General features: G+C 39.4%; 1 protein-coding gene and 1 pseudogene across 3 annotated transcripts in view; one reads left to right on the top strand and one right to left on the bottom strand.

The window, feature by feature from the left end:
• SNX24 (sorting nexin 24) overlaps positions 1-22,817 on the bottom strand; it is a 189,652-nt gene that overhangs the window by 62,358 nt on the left and 104,477 nt on the right. For 2 of the 3 annotated variants that reach the window (XM_011963712.1, XM_011963711.1), the window contains exons 2-3: positions 8,955-9,038; positions 26-130 (exon numbers count right to left, since the gene is read on the bottom strand). In XM_011963712.1, coding sequence (XP_011819102.1) covers positions 26-130; positions 8,955-9,038 — 189 coding nt within the window. Of the gene's footprint in view, positions 1-25; positions 131-8,954; positions 9,039-11,327; positions 11,330-11,871; positions 11,921-22,817 lie in introns of those variants that run through there. The other variant, XM_011963713.1, reaches the window with a different exon arrangement.
• On the top strand, positions 21,355-21,675 carry LOC105527403 (annotated as a pseudogene).

Below are 22,817 nucleotides of genomic sequence, written 5' to 3'. Positions count from 1 at the left end.
AAATGAGGATCTAAACATATCTTACCTGTAAGTATGTTTCCAAGCCTTGTCGTCGCTGTTCCAAGACTTTGGGGACCCAGTTCCTAACATGTTTAGAAGGGATTTCTGGAGTTTTTATACATTTCTTAAGCTATAAACACAGAATAGAAAAAGAAAAAGAAAAAAATAAACGAGATGTCTGTTAATTATAGTGACATTATTTGCGGAAAAAAGGCCAATAAAAGAAAGTGAACTACTGCTATCTGCAATAAAAGATAGAGGAAAATATAATTACACTGCAATTTTGTCAAATGATTCTTTATTTAGGTATCTTGACTGTTCAGTTTTCAGAATAATGGTTTTCTGTATTGGTAGATATTATTGTAGACACTTCAGATTGAAATCCTTTTTTCCTGAAAAATTAAAAACCTAGTAAATGAATAAAAAAGAAAGTGAAGAAATTTAGTTACAAAAATCAATTAATACAACAAAATTCTGCTTGGATGAAGGACTTTCCTGATAAAAAGTCTTTCTACATATTTTTCATATAAAGAAATCAAAACAAAATGCAACTGTATGTAAGTATTATCCCTAGAAATGCCATTAACTAGACCACATCATTTGGAGAGAGAACTTAAAAACATAAAGCCCTAATCTTTTCAATGTTCCTAACAATTACTTTCCAACTCCATTCATGAAAACTGAATGATAGTTCTCAGGTAACCCTTTTGGGACAGCAGTTTTAGGGGATAATATAAATAAATAAAAATTCTGTTGGAAGTTGCATTAGAGCTGTCTGTGGTAGGCAGAATAATCCTCCTTCCCCCAAAATAACCAAATCCTAATCCTGCAGATGTTACCCTATATGCCAAAAGGGACTTTGAAGATTTGGTTAAATTCATGGTCTCAAAATGAGAAGATCCTCCTGGATTACCGCGGTGAGCTCAATGTAATCACAAGGATCCTTATAAAAGGGAGGCAGCAGAATGAGGTGGAAAGAGACTGGGAGAAACAATGTCTCTGGCTCTGACGATGGAGAAAGAGGCCAGAAGCCAAGGTGACCTCTAGAAGCTAGAAAGAATGGATTCTGCCCTAGAGCCTCCAGAAGAAATGTCATCCTGCTGACACCTTGATTTTAGCCCAGTGAAACCCACTTTGGACTCCTCACATCAGGAAGTGTAAGACAACAAATATATATTGTTTTAAGCCACTGCATTTATGGTAATTTGTTACAGCAGCAATAGGAAACTAATACACTGCCTCCATAAGTGGAATGTGCTTAATTGCTAATTAAAAATTTGAAAAAACCTACCAACGTTGCTTCTTTACTACACATGCACAGAAACAGCATAGTAATGAATAAGAAAATTCATAAATTAAACCTGGGCAGCTAAACTATAGTAAAAAATTCTTTCCATACGTAAGAGTATATTCACCCTTAACCAGTCTAGCCTGAAATTTGTTGTACATCATGAAGAAGGGGCCCACGTACTGGCTAGAGCAGAGCGGCCACCTTTGCCTCTGAGGTAGAAGTCCTGTACTGAGAATGGTAAAGCAGCAAGAGCCTGGGTCCCTGACGATCATGAAATTGCCACACCAGCACCAGACATTTATGAAGGGAGGGATCAAGTTGTATCTGTTAATGTCACCATTATTTTGGTTTTAGAGTCACTTACAGTCAAATCTAATCCCACATGAATAAGGATGTGGCTAGCACTGCTAGCTGCTTAGCAAATATTCATTCCCTCCTTCATTTTTGGGGGGAAAAAAGTCAACGTCATTCAGAGGGCTAACATGCTGAGTTATAAATTGATTTTCCAAGTTCCCTTTTAACTAGGGTGACCATGTGACAGAGTTACCAACATATGTACATGTCTACTGGGGTAGGGTTCTTGTTTCCCTAACAAAAAGCAACAGGCTTTCTTGCCAGCAAATGCAGAAGCCATGCCTGGAAGGGTAGGAGCTATGTTGTCACCTGAAGTGTGAAAGTCACATGCTAAGATGACAACATTGAAGCAGGGAGACATGAGAAGCCTGGAACATGAATGTTGTGAGATGCCTGCATCACCTGGGCTGCCTGTTTTCAGTTTTCCTGTAATGTGAGAATAATAAATCTCTTACTTAAGAAATCTAATCAAGTTTCTATTATATGCAGTCAAAGACATTCCTAATATAAAGGAATCACTTGTTCCATTTTAAGTCAGAGATGCTCAATAGGCATCCAAGTAGAGATGCTGGGCAGGTAGCTGGGTACAAGTCTGTAAATGTGGGGGTCAGAATATATAGGTATTTAGAGCCGCGGAACTAGAGAAGATGACATTAAGAGTTAGGTACAGATGGAGAAAAAGGGCTGTGGTGGACAGAATCCTAAAATGGTCCCCTGGTGTAAATGCCTTGTATGATCCCCTCCTCTTGAGCATGAGTGGGACCTGTGAATATGTCAGGGCAGTCACTCCATGATTACATTGTGTATTATATGATGGTCCTAGCAGACTGCTGGCTTTCAAGTAAGGTATCATGTGATGAGAGAGCCACATGGCTAGGACCTGAGGGTGGTCTTTAGGAGCTGAGAGCTGCCTCTGGTGTTCAGCCAGCAAGAAAAAAAAAGAGACCTCAGTTCTGCAACTGCAAGCCACTGAATTCTGTCTGAATGAGCTTGGAAGAGGGCCCCAAGCCTCAGGTGAGATGGAGAAGCAGGGAGGAGAAGCAGGACAATCACTGGGGGAAGACGGGCAGTAGGTTCCATCAGGAAAGTGTTTCAAGAGAAGACGCATGATCAGGCTGTGCCAGATGATGGGAAGTCAGTAACGCGGGGTACAGAGAGAAGGGCAGTGGGGAAGCAGCAGCTCCTCTTCTAAGGAGTTCTACTAAAAGAGAAGGAAGGAGTACAATGGGATGAGCACACGAGGGAAGCATGGGGCCAAAGGCAGGCTTTATTTTGTGAAACAGAAACTACTGCGTAGGTTCATATAGTGATGAGACTGATTCAGTATTGAGGGGGAAACTGATAATGCAAGGGAGAGAGGAGGAGGGGGTTTATAATTGCTTGCAGGGGAATAAATACATATTTAAACTCTATACTGTCTGAGGCATTTCTCCACAAGAACAAGGCCAAAATGCTAAATTATTCTGTGCTAATAAGCTTAAGTTTCACTTTAAACATAAAGAAACTTCCTTTAAAACTACTGAATCACAACATATATTTCAGAATAGAAAATCAACTCCATTATATGTCTCTCCTTTTAAAAGAAATGTTGAAGATCTAGCACTGAAAATATTTTTCCTTTTTTATTTACGTCAAGAGTACTGAGGAAGCGGGTCATCATAGCTGCTGGGATCCGTGACAGCATTCGTAGGTGAGTAATGAATTGCTTTAGATGAGAGACAAACCCGAGACAGTATGTTTCCAGTAGGGCTCAGCTGCTTATAAGATAAATACTCCTCTGCCACTTCACCCGATGATTAACGGTCCTGGCCCTGCTGTGTCCAGGCAAACTGCCTTTCTGATTCAAGCAGATAAGTCCCAGATTCTATGATACCACAGACACAATCCCCTTTTCCTGGTGTGACCACTCCCTTTTCCTTTTTTATACTGCTAGAGGAATTTACACAGAACTTACTCCACACAGACCTACCACTGCATACATTGGTTATAGTAACCATTTTCCACAAACAAGCAGAAATACTTTTCCCAAGTACATGAATAAAAAGAATGAAAAAGAAAAGAAAAGTTAAAGAAGCAAGAAACATTTGGGGATAAAATCCCATCTTTCCCCCTGTATTGTCACCGCTGCTTTCTCAGGGTTCCCTTTGGAGAGAATGCACAGGGTGCTGTGCTACTGGTTTGACCCTACATGGCAGGTTTTTGGTTCTTTATCATCTACTTCATAGAATTACACACAGGAGAATGAAGTCTTTTACTCAAGCCAAAAGTAGTCAATAATAAAAAATGAAGATAGTTAATTTAAAAATGAACCAGCACCATATTTCACTGAAACCATTCTGAATAAAAGGATGGGCTGCGACTGACAGAAAACAGCTGGGAAGGCATGAAAATAAAATGTGCTTAACAGTTTGCCATGCTGAAAAGGTTTTTCTGCCCATACATGCAATTTTTGGCCTAGGGGGGTAAAGCTCTTTTCAGGAACCACCATTTAAAATAGTAAAGTACTTAGCCGTAGTGGGATGTGGACAGGTGTAGCCGAGGCACACGCGAAAGCACTCATAAGCTTGAAGGTTCACCCTGTCACAGGAGCCTGTGCCGGGGCCATAACAAAGAAGGCTACGATGGGGTTTTGTTTTTGTTTTGGTGTGGTCGTGTTCTTCCCACCTAGTACTAGCAGAGGAGCTACAAAGGCATCAGGGCAAGCTGAACTTGGGGTTAACAGAGGACACAAACTCCCACAGTAGAAACTGATCCTCTAGTAATTCATAAATATACATGATGCTATCCGAATATACCATTTGCCAAATACTTATTTAATACCTAATAAGTGCCTGAGACTCTACTAGACACTCTAACAGTGTGAAAGATATGAAAGATAGGACATGGTTCCTACTTTTAAAAAAGTACCTTCTAATTAGACAAAATTTAGGGGTAACAGTTTTATCTCACATGTTTCCAAAATTTAAGCAGAAATCTCTATTCTAAATGGACAGGAGTTCTAAGAACAAAGAGATTAGGGAAGAAAGGGAGCTAACATGGAAAAAGGAGAACCTGAAATGTCTTGGTTTGAATAGATGAGAACACAGAGGAAAAGACATTCAGCATGGCAAAGACAGGTGGGTAGCCATTTTTACCTCACATAATGAGGTAATGGGAGATACTGGCTCAGCTGTCCCTGAAGGGCTCTTAGGAGGAGTGAAAAATAAAGTCAGCCAGTAAAGGGGTTAGTAGTAGACAGAATAACGGTTCCCTCAAAGATGTCCAAGTCCTAATCCTCAGAATCTGTGAATGTATTGGCATACATGGGAAAGGGGGTTTTGCAGATGTAATTAAATTAAGGATTTAAAAAAGGGGGGATTATCTGTGTGGGCTCAATACTATCATAAGAGGGAAGCACAAGGAAAAGGGGATTGAGTCTGTGGTGTCACAGAAGCTGGTACTTATCAGGATGAATCAGAAAGTCTGTTTACACAAGATGTCAAGTCAGAAGAGAGGTGATGACAGGAGACGTTATGATGGACACAGAAGCTGAAGTGGAGTGACTGCTGGCTTTGAAGATAAAAGAGGCCACGAGACAAGGAATGTTGGAAGAGGCAAGGAAACAGATTCTGTTCTAGAACCCACAGAAGACTCAGCTACAGTCAGGTAATAAATTTGAAGGCTGGATGTGGTGGCTTACACCTGTAATCCCAATACTTTGGGAGGCCAAGGCGGGCGGATCACCTGAGGTCAGTTGAGACCAGCCTGGCCAACGTGGTGAAACCCTGTCTCTACTAAAAATACAAAAATGTAGCTGAGCATGGTGGTGCATGCCTGTAGTCTTAGCTACTCAGGAGGCTGGGGCAGAAGAATCGTTTGAACCTGGGAAACGGAGGTTGCGGTGAGCTTAGATCGTGCCACTGCACTCCAGCCTGGGTGACAAAGTGAGACTCTGTCTCAAATAATAATAAAAAATAAATTTTAAACCACTGCATTTTTGGTGATTTGTTAACAGCAGCAATAGGAAACTCATACAAGGTTTAAGATTATTGGCCTTGAGAGTCAATGTCTATGATGTGGTGGGCAACAGAGACCCGTTTCGGTGCATTCGAGTAAGAGAATGAAGATAAAAATGGTGTTTTAGGAAAACTGGTCTGCAGCAGAGAATGGATAAGGATCTGAAATGGTTAAAGTAATACTGATATAAAGTAGTAAGACTCTGGACTGGGATAGTAGGAATAGAAAATGAAAAATTAGTCTGGGCGCAGTGGCTCATGCCTGTAACTCTAGCACTTTGGGAGGCAGAGGTGGGTGGATCACCTGAGGTCAGGAGTTCGAAACCAGCCTGGCCAACATGGCGAAACACTGTCTCTACTAAAAATACAAAAATTAGCCAGGCGTGGTGGCAGGCGCCTGTAATCCCAGCTACTCAGGAGGCTGAGGCAGGAGAATTGCTTGAACCTGGGAGGTGGAGGTTGTGGTGAGTTGAGATTGAGCCACTTCATTCCAGCCTGCGCAAAAGAGCGAGACTCCGTCTCAAAAAAAAGAAAAAGAAAATGAAAAATTAAGTAGCGTGTATTATAAGAATTTGGAAGATAATGCAAGGTAACAGAAAAGTAGGAACACACTTGAAGCTTTAAAACCTTGAGATGTGTGGTTCTAAGCTTTGTGACTTCAGTGTATGTGATGGAGGTAGGTTAGGAAGGGTTGTGTCTAAGTGACAATCACACTATAGGAATTCTCAAACTTCAACAGGCATTAATCATCTGGGGTACTGCAGATTATTGGGCTCCATCACAAAAATTCTAATTCAGTATATCTAGGGTGTTGCCCAGCAATTTGCCCTTAGATAATTCAAAGTTCACATTTTGAAAAATACCAAGTAAAAGAAAATGGAATAAAATACTCATCATAGCGCAAGAAGAAATGACTAATTTTAAGATAGAATCTGAAAGGGTGAAAACAGACATATTAGTAAACATAAAAATTTAAAACTTGCATACATTTAAAATAAATGTCATAACCAAAATTAAAAGGCCCTTGTGAAAAAATGCTTTCAGTAAATGGCTAATATTGTATTAATAGGCCACACAAACTAATAAGCAAAAACAACCGAGACACTAGCAGATAAATGAGAAAGCACATAAATAGACAATTCTATTGAAAGAGGGACTACAACTCCTAAGCAAACCTAAGAAACACCTATTAAAACCAGGCAACATACATGCTTGCTAATAAACAAATCTAATTTTTGGAGGTGTAATATAGTTAAATATTTCAAGACAATTAAGTAACAACAGATTCAACTACATTTAAAGGGAAAAGATTTTATGTTAAACTCTGGCAGTCAAATATGGAAATTGAGGGTACCAAAACTGCAATAAAAGGGCAAGGTTGCACGACGTGGCAGCAGCAGTCAGTCAAGCCCGAGTACTCTGATTAAATTTTCTACTCATTTCAACCCTTCTTAGCACACAATCTTACAGTCAAAATTACAGATTTATGTTTATTTTTATACCCCATCGTTATTTGTATTTCATTGCTTTTTAGAGTTACCTTTTTGCCAAATCTAATACAATCACAAGGGGGCAAGTAAAGGAGACTTTTAGCAGCTGCTATCCCCTTAATAATACACAACATTACACAGTGTATCCCAACTAAAACTCTGCTCCACAAAGCTACTTTTATCTCTATGTCTCTGTAAAGTTGTCTCAAATATTTTAACAAGGCTGCCAACAATATTCAAAATTGAGAGATTTGAGAATGTCTATTCTATTAATGCTAGTAGACCTAATTATATAAGAATAGATAAAATTATTAATAGAACTGCAGAAACTGAGAGGAGAGAGAATCCTGGAAAGTCTAGGAATTTTTTTGACCATGAATAGCTAAGAACTGTCTATACTCACTGGGGAGAGGGCCCTCCTCTGCAGAAGAAAATAAACTCTATTAGAGCAGAGAACAGGGTGAACAAGGCTCTCTTCCAGAAGCATGGGCAGCCTCGTGCTCCGGGCAGGCCTAATTGGCAGTCACCCAGCTGTGCCTGGTGTGGAGCTGGTCCCTGAGTATCTGGAGAGTACAGCTGGGCTGTGCTAGGGTCATGGAGTCCTAGGTGCTGACTTGGAAGGTTAGCAAGGGGCCTGCATGTGACAGGCTGCCTCCTCTAGACTGGTCAACAGAGGCTTGGCAAGGCAGTGGGTGCTGGTTTTAATCCCAGAGCAGGGACTTATTTCATCAGGTACCCAGAAGAAACCTCACTAGGATCTGTTTCCTCCCAAAACACACACAAAAAAACAGAATTCCCTGGGAAGGAAGTGAGTCCCAGACTCCAGATTTGTTTCTCTTTGGAGCACCCTGGGGTTGGTGCTTTTGTAAAGTCACTGGCAACACCTGGTCTAAATCTGTGTTCACCTGTACTGTTTCTTTTCCAAGTCAACCTGGATTGAACAAAGTGCTAACTGTAGAACTAGATGTGGATTATCCCCTGCCATCCTAACAGAAAAGTATACCGATAACTTAGAGCTCCCCTTTAAAAGAAAAGAGAAGGAAACAGTCTCACTAATCTCTCACTAATATCCTGTTAATGTTTATACGTTTATCCTGTTAACGGGATTTTTCTGGGCAATTTCATGAAGTATTTGTAGAGATTAAAATAATTTCAGCACACCAATAATAATTTATAACCTAGAAAAAATTAAATTTAGGTAGAAAATAAAGAAGCATTTATTTTTCCATGCTTTAATAACCGTTTCTCCAAGCTTTTCCTTTTGCTTTCCTGTTTCGTTCATCTAAGACTTTTAAAGAAGTGTCTCCTAGTGCTGAAACATCAGTTTTGTAAAGTGGCCCTTTACAATTCAAAAAAAGGCTAAGAGCCTCTTTTAACTTGTGTTCCCCAGTCTTTGAATACACAAGTACATGTATATGATCTTTTCCAGGTACATGTAAGTATAAGCTGAGTTTAATACATTTCTTCCTGTAAGAGAATCATTTGCTTTTTCTCCCCATTCTGTAAAGAACATTAAGTGCATTTCATGGATAAAACAGGGTCCGGGTCTTATTCTTTCTGAACCTGTAACATCGAATGCAACATACTGCAAACAGCTTGCTGCCTCAGATTTTTACATGTAAACAATCTTAACAGAAAATCTACCTATTCAGAAAGCATACCTTTAAGGAACTGAATAATTTATTCTAAAAAGAAATTTATTTCATGATAAAAGAAAATGCATACACAAACACAAGAAATATCAATGCTCTTGGAATCACAGAAAGGAGTATTAACATTATACCATCTGCCTCATAGAGAAAAGAGAAAAAAAAAACAAGTTACCTTTTTGTGCAAAGCATGAAATTCGCTGTATCTCTTTTCAACAAAATGTTTTCTTCCATTCATTAGCACTTCTATCTTAAACACCTGAGGAAAAAATTTAAAAGAGTAATTATATTAGTTCAAAACCTTCAATTGTCTGATGTAGTAAGTTTGTGACCATGATATATTTCATCCCTTTAATTACAGTAGCTGATCCCCCAAAACCCAGAAGGCTCAGGAGACCCTGGCCCAACAGCACTGATTAATGAGCACTCGAACCAAAGGCTCACTAACAAAGTGCGACATTCTCCAAAAACCTGCCTAAAAACAAGGGAAACTTACATGCATTAAACAACTACCTAATTTTTTAATAAAATAATATTTTTTGCATAAAATGATTTCACCAAGTGAACATGATAGCACTGAAAAAATACTCTTTACCAGAGTATTGCAAGAGGAGTACTCTGGTAAAAAGCTCAGGCATGTGGCATTCCACTATGGGCATTTCAATGTAGGCAGTACTGTGTCTTTATAAGACAATCATGCAAACAGCAGAGCATTTTAGGTTAATGTCTTTCTAACCTGAATATTCATCTCTAGTCTCAGCTGGGCTTATTCTGCTGTTTGCAAAACAGGGAAAATGTAGTAAAGGCTCATTTTCCCTGCATGATACAAGTGACAGCTTGTTCTCCTAGCTCCAGAAGGTTGAAAGGCCAGATGAAAAGGCTCTCTGGGTGCACTAATTAGTAGGCACTAACATGACATTTTCTTGATTCTTGGGTCAGTGGGTCAAGACTGGAAACAAGGGATGAGAAATATTGTGAAATGGTCATGAAAATACAATGTTAAGGTCGGATGGGGAGGGATGGTTGGCAGGATCTAAAGAGAAGCTGTCATTGCAAAAGTTTGTATTTGACTCCTGTTTTGCTAAGTGAGAGTTTAGAAACACTAAGATGAAGGAATACTGTTTAATTACTTAATAAGCCTAATTTTCTATTTCAATCGCCCTTCTGAAAAAAATACAAAACTGTAGCGATCACACGACACTAAAAAGCATTAAAAGCATTCTTACTTTTAGTCTAAAAATAAGAACTACTTAAATTTGGCATGTGAGATACAAGGTCGCACATCTTCATTATGAAAAGAGATTGCTATGGCTCTATATTTGTGTCTTATATGTAAGTATGACTATTTTAGAAATCCAGAAATTATGTCATCAAACATAAAATCTGTTTGCATTTTTGTGCTTCTTTGAATCAGAAACAAAATCTTCTGCTGCATGACTCAGTTTAAGAAATCTCTTTTTATTAAGTGTTAAATTTTTAACAATTTAATCAACATTTTATATTAACATCTTGTTTTTCAAGAAATACCCCTGAATAAAGACTTTCCTTTGGTGAACAAATAGAAATATTTTCTTCTGAAACCATATGCATATGCTTAAACTCTCAGATATTCTTATATTATTTTTTAGGAAAAAAAATCTGTTTATTAATTCACCAGAGAAAATTATTCTTCTTCAAATGTCTTGCCAGAAATAGAATCAGGAAAACACCTCAAGAAAACAAACAAGAGAAGCACAGCTTTAACGTGGGGGCTTGGTTAATAGGCTACAGAGTCCCCTTTTTACTATCAGGTCCCAGATTGAAATCAGGACAACATGTAGCAATGAAAGTAGTTTCCATCTGCTGAGCTTTATGAAATAAATGAGGTTATGTTCCGGGTCTTATTGTTTGAGGCTTTATCACAAAACCACCACCTTAATTGGCACATTAGCTACAGAATCTGTAAAACAGGGAGAAGGCTGAAAATTCGGCAAGCCTCTACCTACTCGCCCACCCCTCAAAGTGCCCCTCCTTGAAGGCCAGGGTAAGACAAATTACACAATGGCTGCTTCATGGAATGTCATCTCTTCTACTGACCAGATGGTTCCATTACCAAATTCCACAGTTACTCTTAACAAGCACTAAATTCACAGTGAGCAGTGGGGGAGGGTGGACGTACAGACATCCACAGGAAAGTTTGTGATAAACGTTAATTCTTATATTTTATAACATCACAATGGAAAGAACACACAATATGCCTAACACTATCGAGACTTTCTTCTTCTAAATTCTGGGAAAACATCTTGGAAAGGAAGTTGTTCATCAGGATATTCATGACAAAGTGAAGCAAGAAACGGAGTCAATTTAATAAATCTGGCAAGGCACGATGGCTCACGCCTGTAATCTCAGCACTTTGGGAGGCCAAGGCAGGTGGATCATGAGGTCAGGAGTTCGAGACCAGCCTGGCCAATATGGTGAAACCCCATTTCTACTAAAAATACAAAAATTAGCTGGGCGTGGTGGCGTGCGCCTGTAGACCCAGCTGCTTGGGAGGCTAAAGCAGGAGAACGGCTTGAACCTGGGAGGCAGAGGTTGCAGTGAGCCAAGATCGCACCACTGAACTCGACTAGGCAACAGAGTGAAACTCTGTCTCCAAAAAAAAAAAAAAAAAAAAAATTAATAAATCCTATTTTCCTGAATACCATGCCAGGTCATTTTTGTCAAGTCTTTCCAACATTCCTACATATGTTGTCCCTGCTGCCTGGAAATCCCTTTCCTTGCTTGACTCTGCAGGCAAACTCCTCGTAGTGATTACGCACCTCGTAAGGTGACAGCTTCCAAGATGGTGCGGGAAAGGCACTCAGCACAGAATCCACCATTCATCTGTTTGTTTATTCAACTGATATTTACTGAGGGCCTGCGAGCCACGGAGCCCAGGAATTGTTCTAGACTCTGGGATTCAGCACTGAACAAGACTGACAAGAGGTCAGCCTTTATGCGGGCTGAGGAGGGCGGATCACTTGAGGTCAGGAGTTCAAGACAAGCCTGGCCAACATGATGAAACCCTGTCTCTACTAAAAATACAAAAATTAGCTCGGTGTGGTGGTGTGCACCTGTAATCCCAGCTACTTGGGAGGCTGAGGCAGGAGAATTGCTTGAGGCGAGAGGAGGTGGATGTTGTAGTGAGCAGAGATCACAAAAAAAAAGAGAGAAAAGAAAAAAAAGTTGAGTGTGCTGCCTCTGGAATTTCAGATTGGCTGTGGGTGGACAAGGACTGTTTACACTCCTATTGAAAAAACAACAACAACAACAAACAACAAAAATCTCCCACATTCTTTAAGGTGAAAACCAAGGGCACTTCTGGCCAAGATGGAGTAACAGGAAGGAGATGTAGCCTCCCACTTGAAACTGGGCAAATTAAATAAGTGTACAAAATATGTGGGAAAAATGGCTCTCAGGACATTGGACATCGGGAAATGAAGGACCGTGAGAGACAGGAAACAAACAAGGAGAGCCCTACTATTAACTTCAGCTTGCTGCCCAGAGAGCAGCTATGAAGGCCTCTGCCCAGGGAAGGGGACTCCGCCCAGCAGAGCCCTGTGGTCCCCTGAGTTAAGGAAAGGGAGCTGGGAGTATGGAGAACAGGGAGCTGCACCCCGGGAGAATGCCTGCAGCTGAGGAGGCCTCCCTCAAGTATTCAGGTGAAAACCGATCGGCACGTGAGATTGGGTAAACTACCCAAGGATACAAAAAGGATTAGAGTGAGCAGGGCTCAGAGCTCACATGCAACAGGCAATGGTGCCTGTGTCCAAAAGCCGGGGCAGAGAACCTCATAATTCATGAGGCATTAGTTACAGTACCCTGAAGGTTCTTGAGTCAGAAGCAGGGAAAATGAGTTGTTTCAGTCCAGTTTAACACTTCAAAGCCAGGTCTGAAGAGATCAAATTGTTTCTGGGTAACTTAACCACATGCCAGAACAAAGCTCAAGAATATTTTTAGGACTATAAAAATATCTAGAACCCAACAAGGTAAAATTAACAAAATGTAAATTACCAAAAATGTTGCCAGATTTCACCCCTCCAATGTACTAAGTTATACTGTTACAAATAGGACTGTCTGGTCCATTCTTGTCAACACAGTCCTACTTTGGCCAATCTGGTGCATAAAATGAGAATTTTTTCTTTTTTTTTTGAGACGGAGTCTTGCTCTGTCGCCCAGGCTGGAGTGCAGTGGTGCGATCTCGGCTCACTGCAACATCTGCCTCCTGGGTTCACGCCATTGTCCTGCCTCAGCCTCCTGAGTAGCTGGGATTACAGGCACCCGCCACCACACTCGGCTAATTTTTTGTATTTTTAGCACAGACGGGGTTTCACCATGTTAGCCAGGATGGTCTCAATCTCCTGACCTCGTGATCCGCCCGCCTTGGCTTCCCAAAGTGCTGGGATTACAGGCATGAGCCACCGTGGCCAGCTAAAATGAGAATTAATTGGGCGTATTTTGACAAGCATGTATGGTGGCATAAGTTTCCATTCCAACTGTCTCACATAAAATAATATATAAGCCTGACCTACCTGTTTATTTTTATTGTATTCATTTACTTAGTTATGTTGCTCAAGCTGGACTCAAACTTCTGGGCTCAAGTGATCTTCCCATCTCAGCTTCCCGAGTAGGTGGGATTAGAGGCCCATGCCACTGCGTCCGGCTCTGACTCGCCTGTTTGGTTTTCTATTCCTAGAGACATCTTTCCTCAGAGTTTTCCAGAAATCCCCTCTGTATACAGTAAGGGAAGCTGCATGTAATTAAATAAATGTATTAAGGATTCCATTTAGGTTTGCTTAACAAAACAAAAATCATTCTGTTCATTTGACTAAATTTTTGCCACAGTTCTAGAGACATTATTAAGTCAATAGAATTCAAATTGAAAACGAAAACAAATGCCATTACTTTAAAGGGAAGAATCTGATCCCCAAGTGTGGTTTTTATTACATGTCAGAGCCAACTTTTTTTCTTTTGTGGTAACATCTCTGAAATTATACTAGAAGTCAAGGATAAAATAGTTCAAAATATGGGTTTATACCCTAATTTTCAGGAATATATCTAATAAGTAAAATAAACTTAAGCTAAGGAAGGACTTAACTTATATTCCAGGTTGAATGGTCTCTCTCTTTCAGAAGCTTATACATTACAAAGTTGATCACTTCTAAAGCAAAAAAAAAAAAGAAAAAGAAAAAAGGAAAAGTATTCTCTATAACAGATTGAAGATATCTAATAAATAATTCAAGTGCCTGCCAAATACAGACGGGGTTCTATATACAAATAAAGATTTAAGCCCAAGGTTCCAAGTAGTTTAGGCCAGTGTATTGTTACGCTGGGAATCTGAAATATACATGAAGGGCAACTATCTGCTTAGAATATGACTTTTCATAAATATATATATATATATACATGCATATATATGTATATTTAATACTTGTTCATCAGAACAAGATGCACCAAATATTAAAGCAAAGCTTGAAATCAACATTCTCCTTCTTTAGTAGGAATAAACGGTCAAGATAATAAAATAAAGAAGGTAGTTATTCTACTATAAAAAGTTGAATCTCTAAAGGTGCCACTTCTTGTGTGCCTATTGTCAGGTGCTCAGCAGGGTATTAATTCAGGTACTTAGCAAGGTATTAATTCACAACACACACAGTTTTTATGAGGGTATAAAAATGAGAAAACCTCTAATTGTAAAGAATTATTACGGTATTTGATTTCTAAGTACATTTACATTTTTAAAAACTAACCTAAAAATTTGATTTGTTCCTATTCTGAGCCTTAAGTCATGTTTCCTCTATTTTAAGATGCCACATTGATAAAGCAAGAGAAATTACTAATTTAATCATACTATTTTGGGTAGGGGGGAAGAAGCTTTTTCCTCATATTTCAAAAATATCTAAATTTCAGAAATTTTAAAAAGTTTTTAAGAAAAAGACATGCTGCTACAAACAAACCACTACTTCAAAAAATAATTCTCTCTATAGAGTAAGCCCTCACTTAATGTTGCTGATAGAGGTTTTTGGAAACTGGGACTTGAAGCACATATAACAAAATCAATTTTTTCCTCATCAACGTCTTAACAAAACGACATGATTCAAGGACCTGCTGTATGTCATTTCACTTCCAGTTGCAGTTTCCAAGAACCTACTGATATTAGGTAAGAACTCACCATAATTGCCACAACAGAATACCTGTGTGAGAGTTGAACATGATTAAATATAAGTGTGTGTGTATTGATATGATTCTGCTTTTGAAAGAAAATTCATGATACCAAAAAGAACATCAGGAAGATCATGGATGAAAGACAGAGAATAAATATCCACACTACAATGAGAAGAATCCCTGATGAAAGAACAAAAAAATTAGAGTAAGAGCAAAAATCAAAGACAAAAGAAATTCAACTTTCTTAAGCTGGAAAGATCAAAAGGGTTTATATATCCCCGGGAAAAACAAGACAAGGATGTTCACACCTACCCACCGTAGAATTTGTTTTTAATTACCAGCATAACCAAAATATACAGGTAATATACAGGTGCAAAAAGCAGAAACAAAGATCAGGATGACCCCAAACTTTTTCTCTGACACGCTAATTGCCAGAAAAAGTAGAGCAATGCCTATGGAGTTTTATGAGAATATTATTTAACAGTCATCTAAATTATTATTCATGTATAAAGACAACAAAAAGTCAATCTCAGTTTGCGGAAAAACTCAAAAAACACATAACCCAAACATCTTTTTTGAAAAATTTACTGAAGGTGTGGAACTGCCGATGGAAAGATAAATCCGAAGCAAGAGACTGCTAGTGAAGAAAAGGCTGATGAAGTGCCCAGCAGGAAGCACACAAGGGATTCTAGGCCACTTGGAGGCATCTTCCCACAGGCTGCTCTGTTGTTCTCCTCCCTAGAAAGATTTGTAGTCAAAGGTGCTTGGCACGCAGAGAAACAAAAGAAATCCATAGAAAACCTGTTCAAAATTTTAGATCCAAATGTCTTCAAAGTTTGATAGTGCATGAGCTTTAATGCAGAATTCCATGTCTAGTCAAATCTTCCAACAAGGGCAAGGGAAAATGTTATTTTCAGACATGCAGGAGCACAAATGGTTTATTATGTACACATCCAGGAACCTTCTTTCAATATTAAAAAAAAAAAAGGAATTCACAAAAGAAGCCAAGACTGTGGACCGAACCTAGAAACCAAGTGGAGAAAAACATCCGAAAATGTAGCTTTGCCGTCTTAACAGTGTTCAAATTAGAACAAGAGCCAGAGCGCTCCAAGAAGAATGCCTTTGTGGGAAAAAAAATAGATGTGATTAATACCAATTATAAGGTTATAGTGATAGTTATATCACTAAAACCTTATAATTGGTATTAATCACATCTATTTTTTCACATTTATCTTTCTGTGTCAAGAAAAAAAGGTACTTAAAAATTTCAAGAAAAATAAACAAAACTGTGTACGATGTAAAGGTCCAAATATAAAGCAGACTAAATGTAACATGATTTGGTGCAGTTACAGAATAATAAGGAAAGAGTGTCCATTTGGCATAACACTTGAAATATTTCCCACTGAGCAGTACACACTTAGTAATTTATAAGGCAACGTTTTCTTCTCTGCAGTTCCAAATACACTTCTTGATTATTCCGTGAAAATATAAATAAATATACGTACACACACATATATATAATTATAATACTGGAAACATTAATTATGGTGCTAAGGTTTTGGAATCAATCTATACAGCATAGAAGACAATTATTTTTATAGAACATATTGTAAATATCCTAAAACCCTGTCAGTATAAAATGGCATACAAAGCAGAAGATAAAAGATGAACTGCGGAGGGACTGGGTGAAAGAAAGTGAACGGGGTGCAGATTTTCTCCTCTTGCATAATTGGTAGTCTGAGAATACTGCTAAAAGTTGGTGAATAAAGAAAAAAGTTCAAATTGCAAAGTAACCAATAGAAAAAACTGTAATATTAGTTTAAAAAATTGATGAAATTAAAATCATATACATAGTGAAAACTGAGTGCTGAAAGGAGACAAATACATGGGTAGAGGAAGCTAAATCCAGCTTTTAAAATGGAGGGACAGTGGACGTTTTCGAAGATACCGACATCAAGAAACGGAGATACAGATATGTTATTTAGAATCATGGTGCTTTAAACAAACCAGCAACTTTTAAAACAACTTCTGATTCTGGAAGTTTCCAGACACATTTTATCTTTTCCTTTTACATGTTTACGTAGTGCTGGGACTTTTTCCACACACTATATTACTTTCAGACATCCTAGAATGATGCTTGCTAAATGTTTTGAATCCTTCTGGTCATAAAGAAAAAATTTTCTTGAGTTCACTGATATTTATAGGATTCCAGATATTTATAGGATTCCAGGTTTTCAGTCTAAACCTTAGTACTAATTTTACCTGCATCTCCTTGAGTGATGATTTGAGTATGAAAAGTCTTCATTTTTCTTCTCCTCTTAAGCTGCATCAATATGACACACAACCAATTAAATCCGTGTGAGGGAAAAAATGCACTCAAATACATCAGGTCATATGTGCTGACTGGTTGTACAGTTTTTCATTAGTTTCAATATCATATAACTTTGACTTAAGATTTTCTATAAAATATGAACACTGCTGGTTCTTTGCTTACCTGAGTTGTGACAATAAAAATCACACATTGTGTTACTCAATGAAACATTCTAGAAGATAGCTGCTATCATATAGCTTTTATATACCTTTCTTATTCTTCCTCATAACTTGCTTTGCAATAATAAAAATAAATTTTATCTCCACTATTGCAAAGCAAGTTGTGAGGAAGAATAAGAAAGGTATATACATTTGGGCAAATCTCAAAATATCTTTGAGTCATAGCATCTTCATCAATAAAATAAGAATGACAAAAACCACGTCTACTGTACTAGTTTGTTGGATAATAAATGTCTTGGTGCTTTGTAAGATATTCTGAAATAGAAATAATTATTGTAAATTATGAAGAAGTTGACAAAGTCTCCAGCAGAAAGCAGACAATGGTTTTCATGGGCATTTCAGGACAGCCTTCTTTACAGGCTAGTCAAAGAAGGGATTTGTAGTTGAAATAGCTTGTCACATAGAGAAGCAAAAGAATCCATCTTTATTCTCTCAAAATTTCTTAGCTATAGATTGCACCTCCTTATCACAAGCCCGTACCTTCTACAAATCATACTAACTCTTGCACCTACTTCCAAAATCCTCCAGTATCTGTTCCAACCCATCAATACACCCTTGTTTCCATAGCTGTCCCGGAAGAGCAAATCAGAAGCAATTTGTTCTTGAATTCTCCACTCTGGGCACCACCTGCACAGACCTGGCTCACCTCTGCTTACAGGTGAGCCTCTCCAGGCCCAGGACTCCTGTCCTATCCTCCTTTCAGTAAAATCTCACCTCCATTTCAGGGCCTGCTGAAACTTCAGACATCACTGTCTCCCATACCTCTACTTAAAGACAGCATCTAAATGGCATAATCATATTACATAAAGTATAGTCACAGATTCTAATTTAACTTTCAGTATTACCAAATATAATCCTATTGACTATTTCACACAGATATGTACTATATGCCCCAAATAACCTGTACTTTTTAGGAGAATTTTTTTAGGGAAAAGAGGAGCCTACAATGCCGTTTTAAGAAAGTATTTGTAATACAGTATTAATGAAAAAGCAGGATAAAATAACTTATTCACACTGTGCTATTGACTACATAAAATATGCATCGAAAGAAAACAAGTACAACAAAGTCAAAATCATGCCCAAATGGAAGGATTACGAATTATTGTAATTTTCTCTGTAATCTAAAATTTTCATTAGAGTATATACTATTCTCACAATCAGGAAAAAATATTTAATCACATTTCTGTCTTCTAAAGTTATACTAGAATAAATGTAATAAATGATGACTTTTTAAAATACAGCTATCAAGTTCTTATGAAATTCACTGATGTATTTCCACAGATATTTATTGAGCTTTGTGCCAGGCACTTTGCTATTCTCTGCATTAATAGCAAAGGAAGTAGCAGCTACCATGATATAATTATGAATTGTTTTGATTACTATATCACTTAATCTCTTCTCTGTAAGCACCATGAAGGCTAAGACTATGGCTTTGCTATAATGGACTATACGTGTGCTGTAAAGCAGATGTCTAAAAAGCTATCTGGGCCAGATGTGGTGCCTCACGTCTATAATCCCAGTGCTTTGGAAGGCCAAAGTGGGAGGATCGCTTGAATGCAGGAGGATCGCTTGAACCCAGGAGTTTTGAGAACAGCCTGGGCAACATAGTGAGACCCTGTCTTTACCAAAGGAAAAAAACTATTAAACAGGCATGACGGTGAGTGCCTGTAGTCCCAGCTACCCGGGCAGCAAGGCAGAAGGATCGCTTGAGCCCAAGTGCTCGAGGCTGCGGTGAGCTGTGATTGTGCCATTGCACTCCAGCCTGGACGACACTATGAGAACCAAACTCTAAAAAAAAAAAAAAAAAAAAAAAGGCTATTGGAGCTATACTCAATATAAAATGCTGCTTTTTCCCCTCAAATGAATATGCCTTGGAAACAGTTTTTAATAAGAGAGGACAGGATTTGCTCTCAGGGACCTGGGAAGTTTTTCCTAAAGAGTTAATGCTTCAGAATAGACTACAGGGAAAGCAGGCAAAGAGGAGAGACAAGCACAGTGGGCAGAGCACGTGCAAAAGCCCTGAAGCAGCAGGTGAGAGGCTGGAAGCAGCTAACTGTGGTACAGCCAGGCAGTGAAGAGACACCTCTGAAGGAGGCTGGAAAGGGAGCAAAAGGCTAACTCCCCTCATCTTCTCTATAAGTATTAACAGTCTACCACGGGCCAGGTTCAGAGCTAGTCACTGGAGATACAACCATGAACACAGATAAAAACCCCTAACAGAGCTTACTTACATTTTAATGAGGGTGGAGGGTAGGGCAAAGACAATCACACAAATTAACGCATATTGGCGCTACAGAGAAAAATAAACCAGGGTAATAGGGACAGAGAGGGCCTGGGTAAGTGTATGGCTATAATTTTGGGGGAGGTCTTGATGGTAAAACAATACTTGAGCAGAGACCTTGTATGGTTTTCTATTCTTGCTGTAATAAACACAATACCCACTTATCTCACAGTACTACAGATCAGAAGTCCAATGGGCTTGGTTGGTTTCTCTGTTCAAGTCTCATGGGTTCAAATCAAGGTACTGGCAGGGCTGTGTGACTGCAGAGGTTCTAGGTGATAACAGATTCCTGCAATAAGATCCCTGCAGTTGTGAGACTGAGGCCCCCACTTTTTTTGCTGGCTGTTTCCAGCTCCTACAAGCCGCCTACATTCCTGGAATCATAAGCCCCTTTCTCCATCTCCAAGGCCAGTAACAGTTGCTCATGCCCCTCCCTTGTCACATTTCTCTAACCTACTCTTCTGCTTTCCCCTTCCACTTATAAGGACTCATGTGATTCCACTGGGCCCACCCGGATAAGCCAGGAAGATCTCCCTTACCTCAAGGTCCTTAACTTTAAACTGTTCCACAAAGTCCCTTCTGCATGTAAGGTAACATTTTCAGAGGTTCTGGGGATTACGGTGTGAACATTGTTGAAGATCCATTATTTCATTCACTACAGACCTGAATGGCAGGAGGGCAGGAGTCCTGAGTCTACCTGGGACGGGAGGAGGTTGGACCAGGCAGATGGAAGAGTGAATAGTCACAGATTCTAATTTAACTTTCAGCATCACCATTGTGTGCCAAGAGTGATCCAGAGAGAGAACAGTTAGAGGGAAGGTCTGAGTGGCAGTGGGAAGAGATGAGTGAAAGTAGAACCAACAGGATAAGCTGATGACTGGATGTGGAAAAATGTAAAAATACATGAAAATATTATGTAAAAGTACATAAAAACAAAAGGGAGAAAGTGAGAGAAGAATGAAATGTAATGGTGAGGTTTTTGGTCTGAGCAACTGCAAGGATGGTGATGCCACTATCACCTGGCTGGGGACGTCTGCATCAACTAGTTTGTGGTGGCAAGTAAGAGCTCAGCACCGGCCACACTAAGTTTGACATGCACATTAGACGGGATGTGGAGATGCTTCAGAGGACTGAGTTGACAAGTCTGGTCTTAACTAGACATATAAATTTGGGTGTCATTAGAATGTGAATGAAGACTGAATCTGATTCCCTAGAAAGAGAAGTCAAACAGGGGCCTTAGATCATATAGAGTTTATGGTTTTATCATTTCAGCAACGAGAAGATTTTGTTTCATTTTAAATGCCTTTCTCTTCCAAATTAAACTTTTCTAACTCCTATACTTGTCTTTCAGATGACATGGTTTTCAGGTCTTGCACTATACCTTCTAGAATAAAACACAGTCTGTCAATGTTCTCCCTAAGATGTTGAATCCAGGATTCAAGGAAATACTGGTATTCCCCAATTAATAAATGGATTGTGTCCCCAAAATCTCTTTTTCATATGGTTTAAAACTCAGCACAAATTTTCCCACAGAGGGCACTGCGAAGGGAGGAGCGGCAATATGGTGGCTTCGGGAGCTGGTGACCCTCTGGATGCTAAGCGTGGAGAGGCCCCGTTCGCTCAGCGTATTGGCATGACTCGGGAGAAGCAGACACCCGAGCAACTGTATTCCATGCGGCGGGCGCAGCTTGCCCAGTGGCAGAAGGTCCTACCGCGGCGGCAGACCCGGAACATCGTTACCTGCCTAGGCATCGGGGCCCTGGTGTTAGCTATTTATGGTTAAACCTTCTACTCGATTTCCCAGGAGCGTTTCCTAGATGAGCTAGAAGACGAGGCCAAAGCTGCCCCAGCCTGAGCTCTGGCAAGGGCGTCAGGATCCTAATCTGCATGGGTATTGATCATGTCCAACCTGCTGAAGCCCCTTCACATGGTGGATGATGACCCAAGACCCTGTAGAAATTGAATCCTGCTCACAACACTGTTGGCCTTCTTACTAACCTTGGGCCATGACTGATCCCAAGAAACCAGGGACTTAAGCATTTGGCCACTGTGAAAAGAACAGAACTCTGCCCACTGCACACTTGCTGTGTACAATGACTGAGCCCTTTCTTGTAGTTTGTTTCCTTGAGAGGTGTGCGTGTGACCGTGGCTTTTCCCAATGTTTCTGACTTTGTGGTTTACCCCCTTCACCTTCCAGGGATGTGATTGTTACGAGGTTAGGTGGGAGCTCTGTGCAGTGTTTGAGCCTAAAGTGGGATAGATAGGGTGTCAAATTGAGAAAAATAAACTGAGTCATTCTCCTGGAAAAAAAAAAATTCCCACAGAATCAGTATAAATGATAAAAGATAGGTTTAATGTCAGCCTACTAAAAACTTACTTAGTCCCAAATATGCACAAATTACAATACTGATATCATTAATTTAACCTATAAGATTTGCAGTATAACGCAGTGGTCAGGAGTTCTAGTTCTCGAGTCAAACTGCCTGGATTTGAATATTGTGTCTTCCACTGCTCTCTCTGGGCTCTGCTAATACTCTATGATTTGGAGCAAGTTGTTTAACCTGTACAAGCCTCAGTTTCCTCACCTATAGCATGGAGCTTATAATGACACCTATCACATAGATTTGTTGCAAGGATCAAATGTAATTATCCATGCAAATCATTAAAACACTATCTAGTATTTAGCAAGAATCCAAACAATGCTACCTATTATTATTATTAAAACCATTGCTACAACTGTTCCTTTATCAGTGCGGGGGAAGCTGTTGATAGATAGGGAAAATGATCATGAAGTAACAATGACCACATTCACACATCTCTATAGGAGAGAAGGTACTTCTCTCTCCATTACCAGAGGGCATTGACCCTGTCATACTGAAAGAAATCAGGCACATTTCTCAGTCCTGGGCCCAGCAAATACATTCAGCTTGACACCATATATCTCTCAATTTCCTGAGCCCAGTACAAACACGGCCCAGTGCAAATACAGACACCATATATCTCTCAATTTCCTGAGCCCAGTAC

The sequence above is a fragment of the Colobus angolensis genome, unplaced genomic scaffold, assembly GCF_000951035.1.
Source record: "Colobus angolensis palliatus isolate OR3802 unplaced genomic scaffold, Cang.pa_1.0 Scaffold62, whole genome shotgun sequence".
Classification (NCBI taxonomy): domain Eukaryota; kingdom Metazoa; phylum Chordata; class Mammalia; order Primates; family Cercopithecidae; genus Colobus; species Colobus angolensis.
Note: the sequence above shows the minus strand (reverse complement) of the source record. Positions and strands in the feature narration are given on the sequence as shown.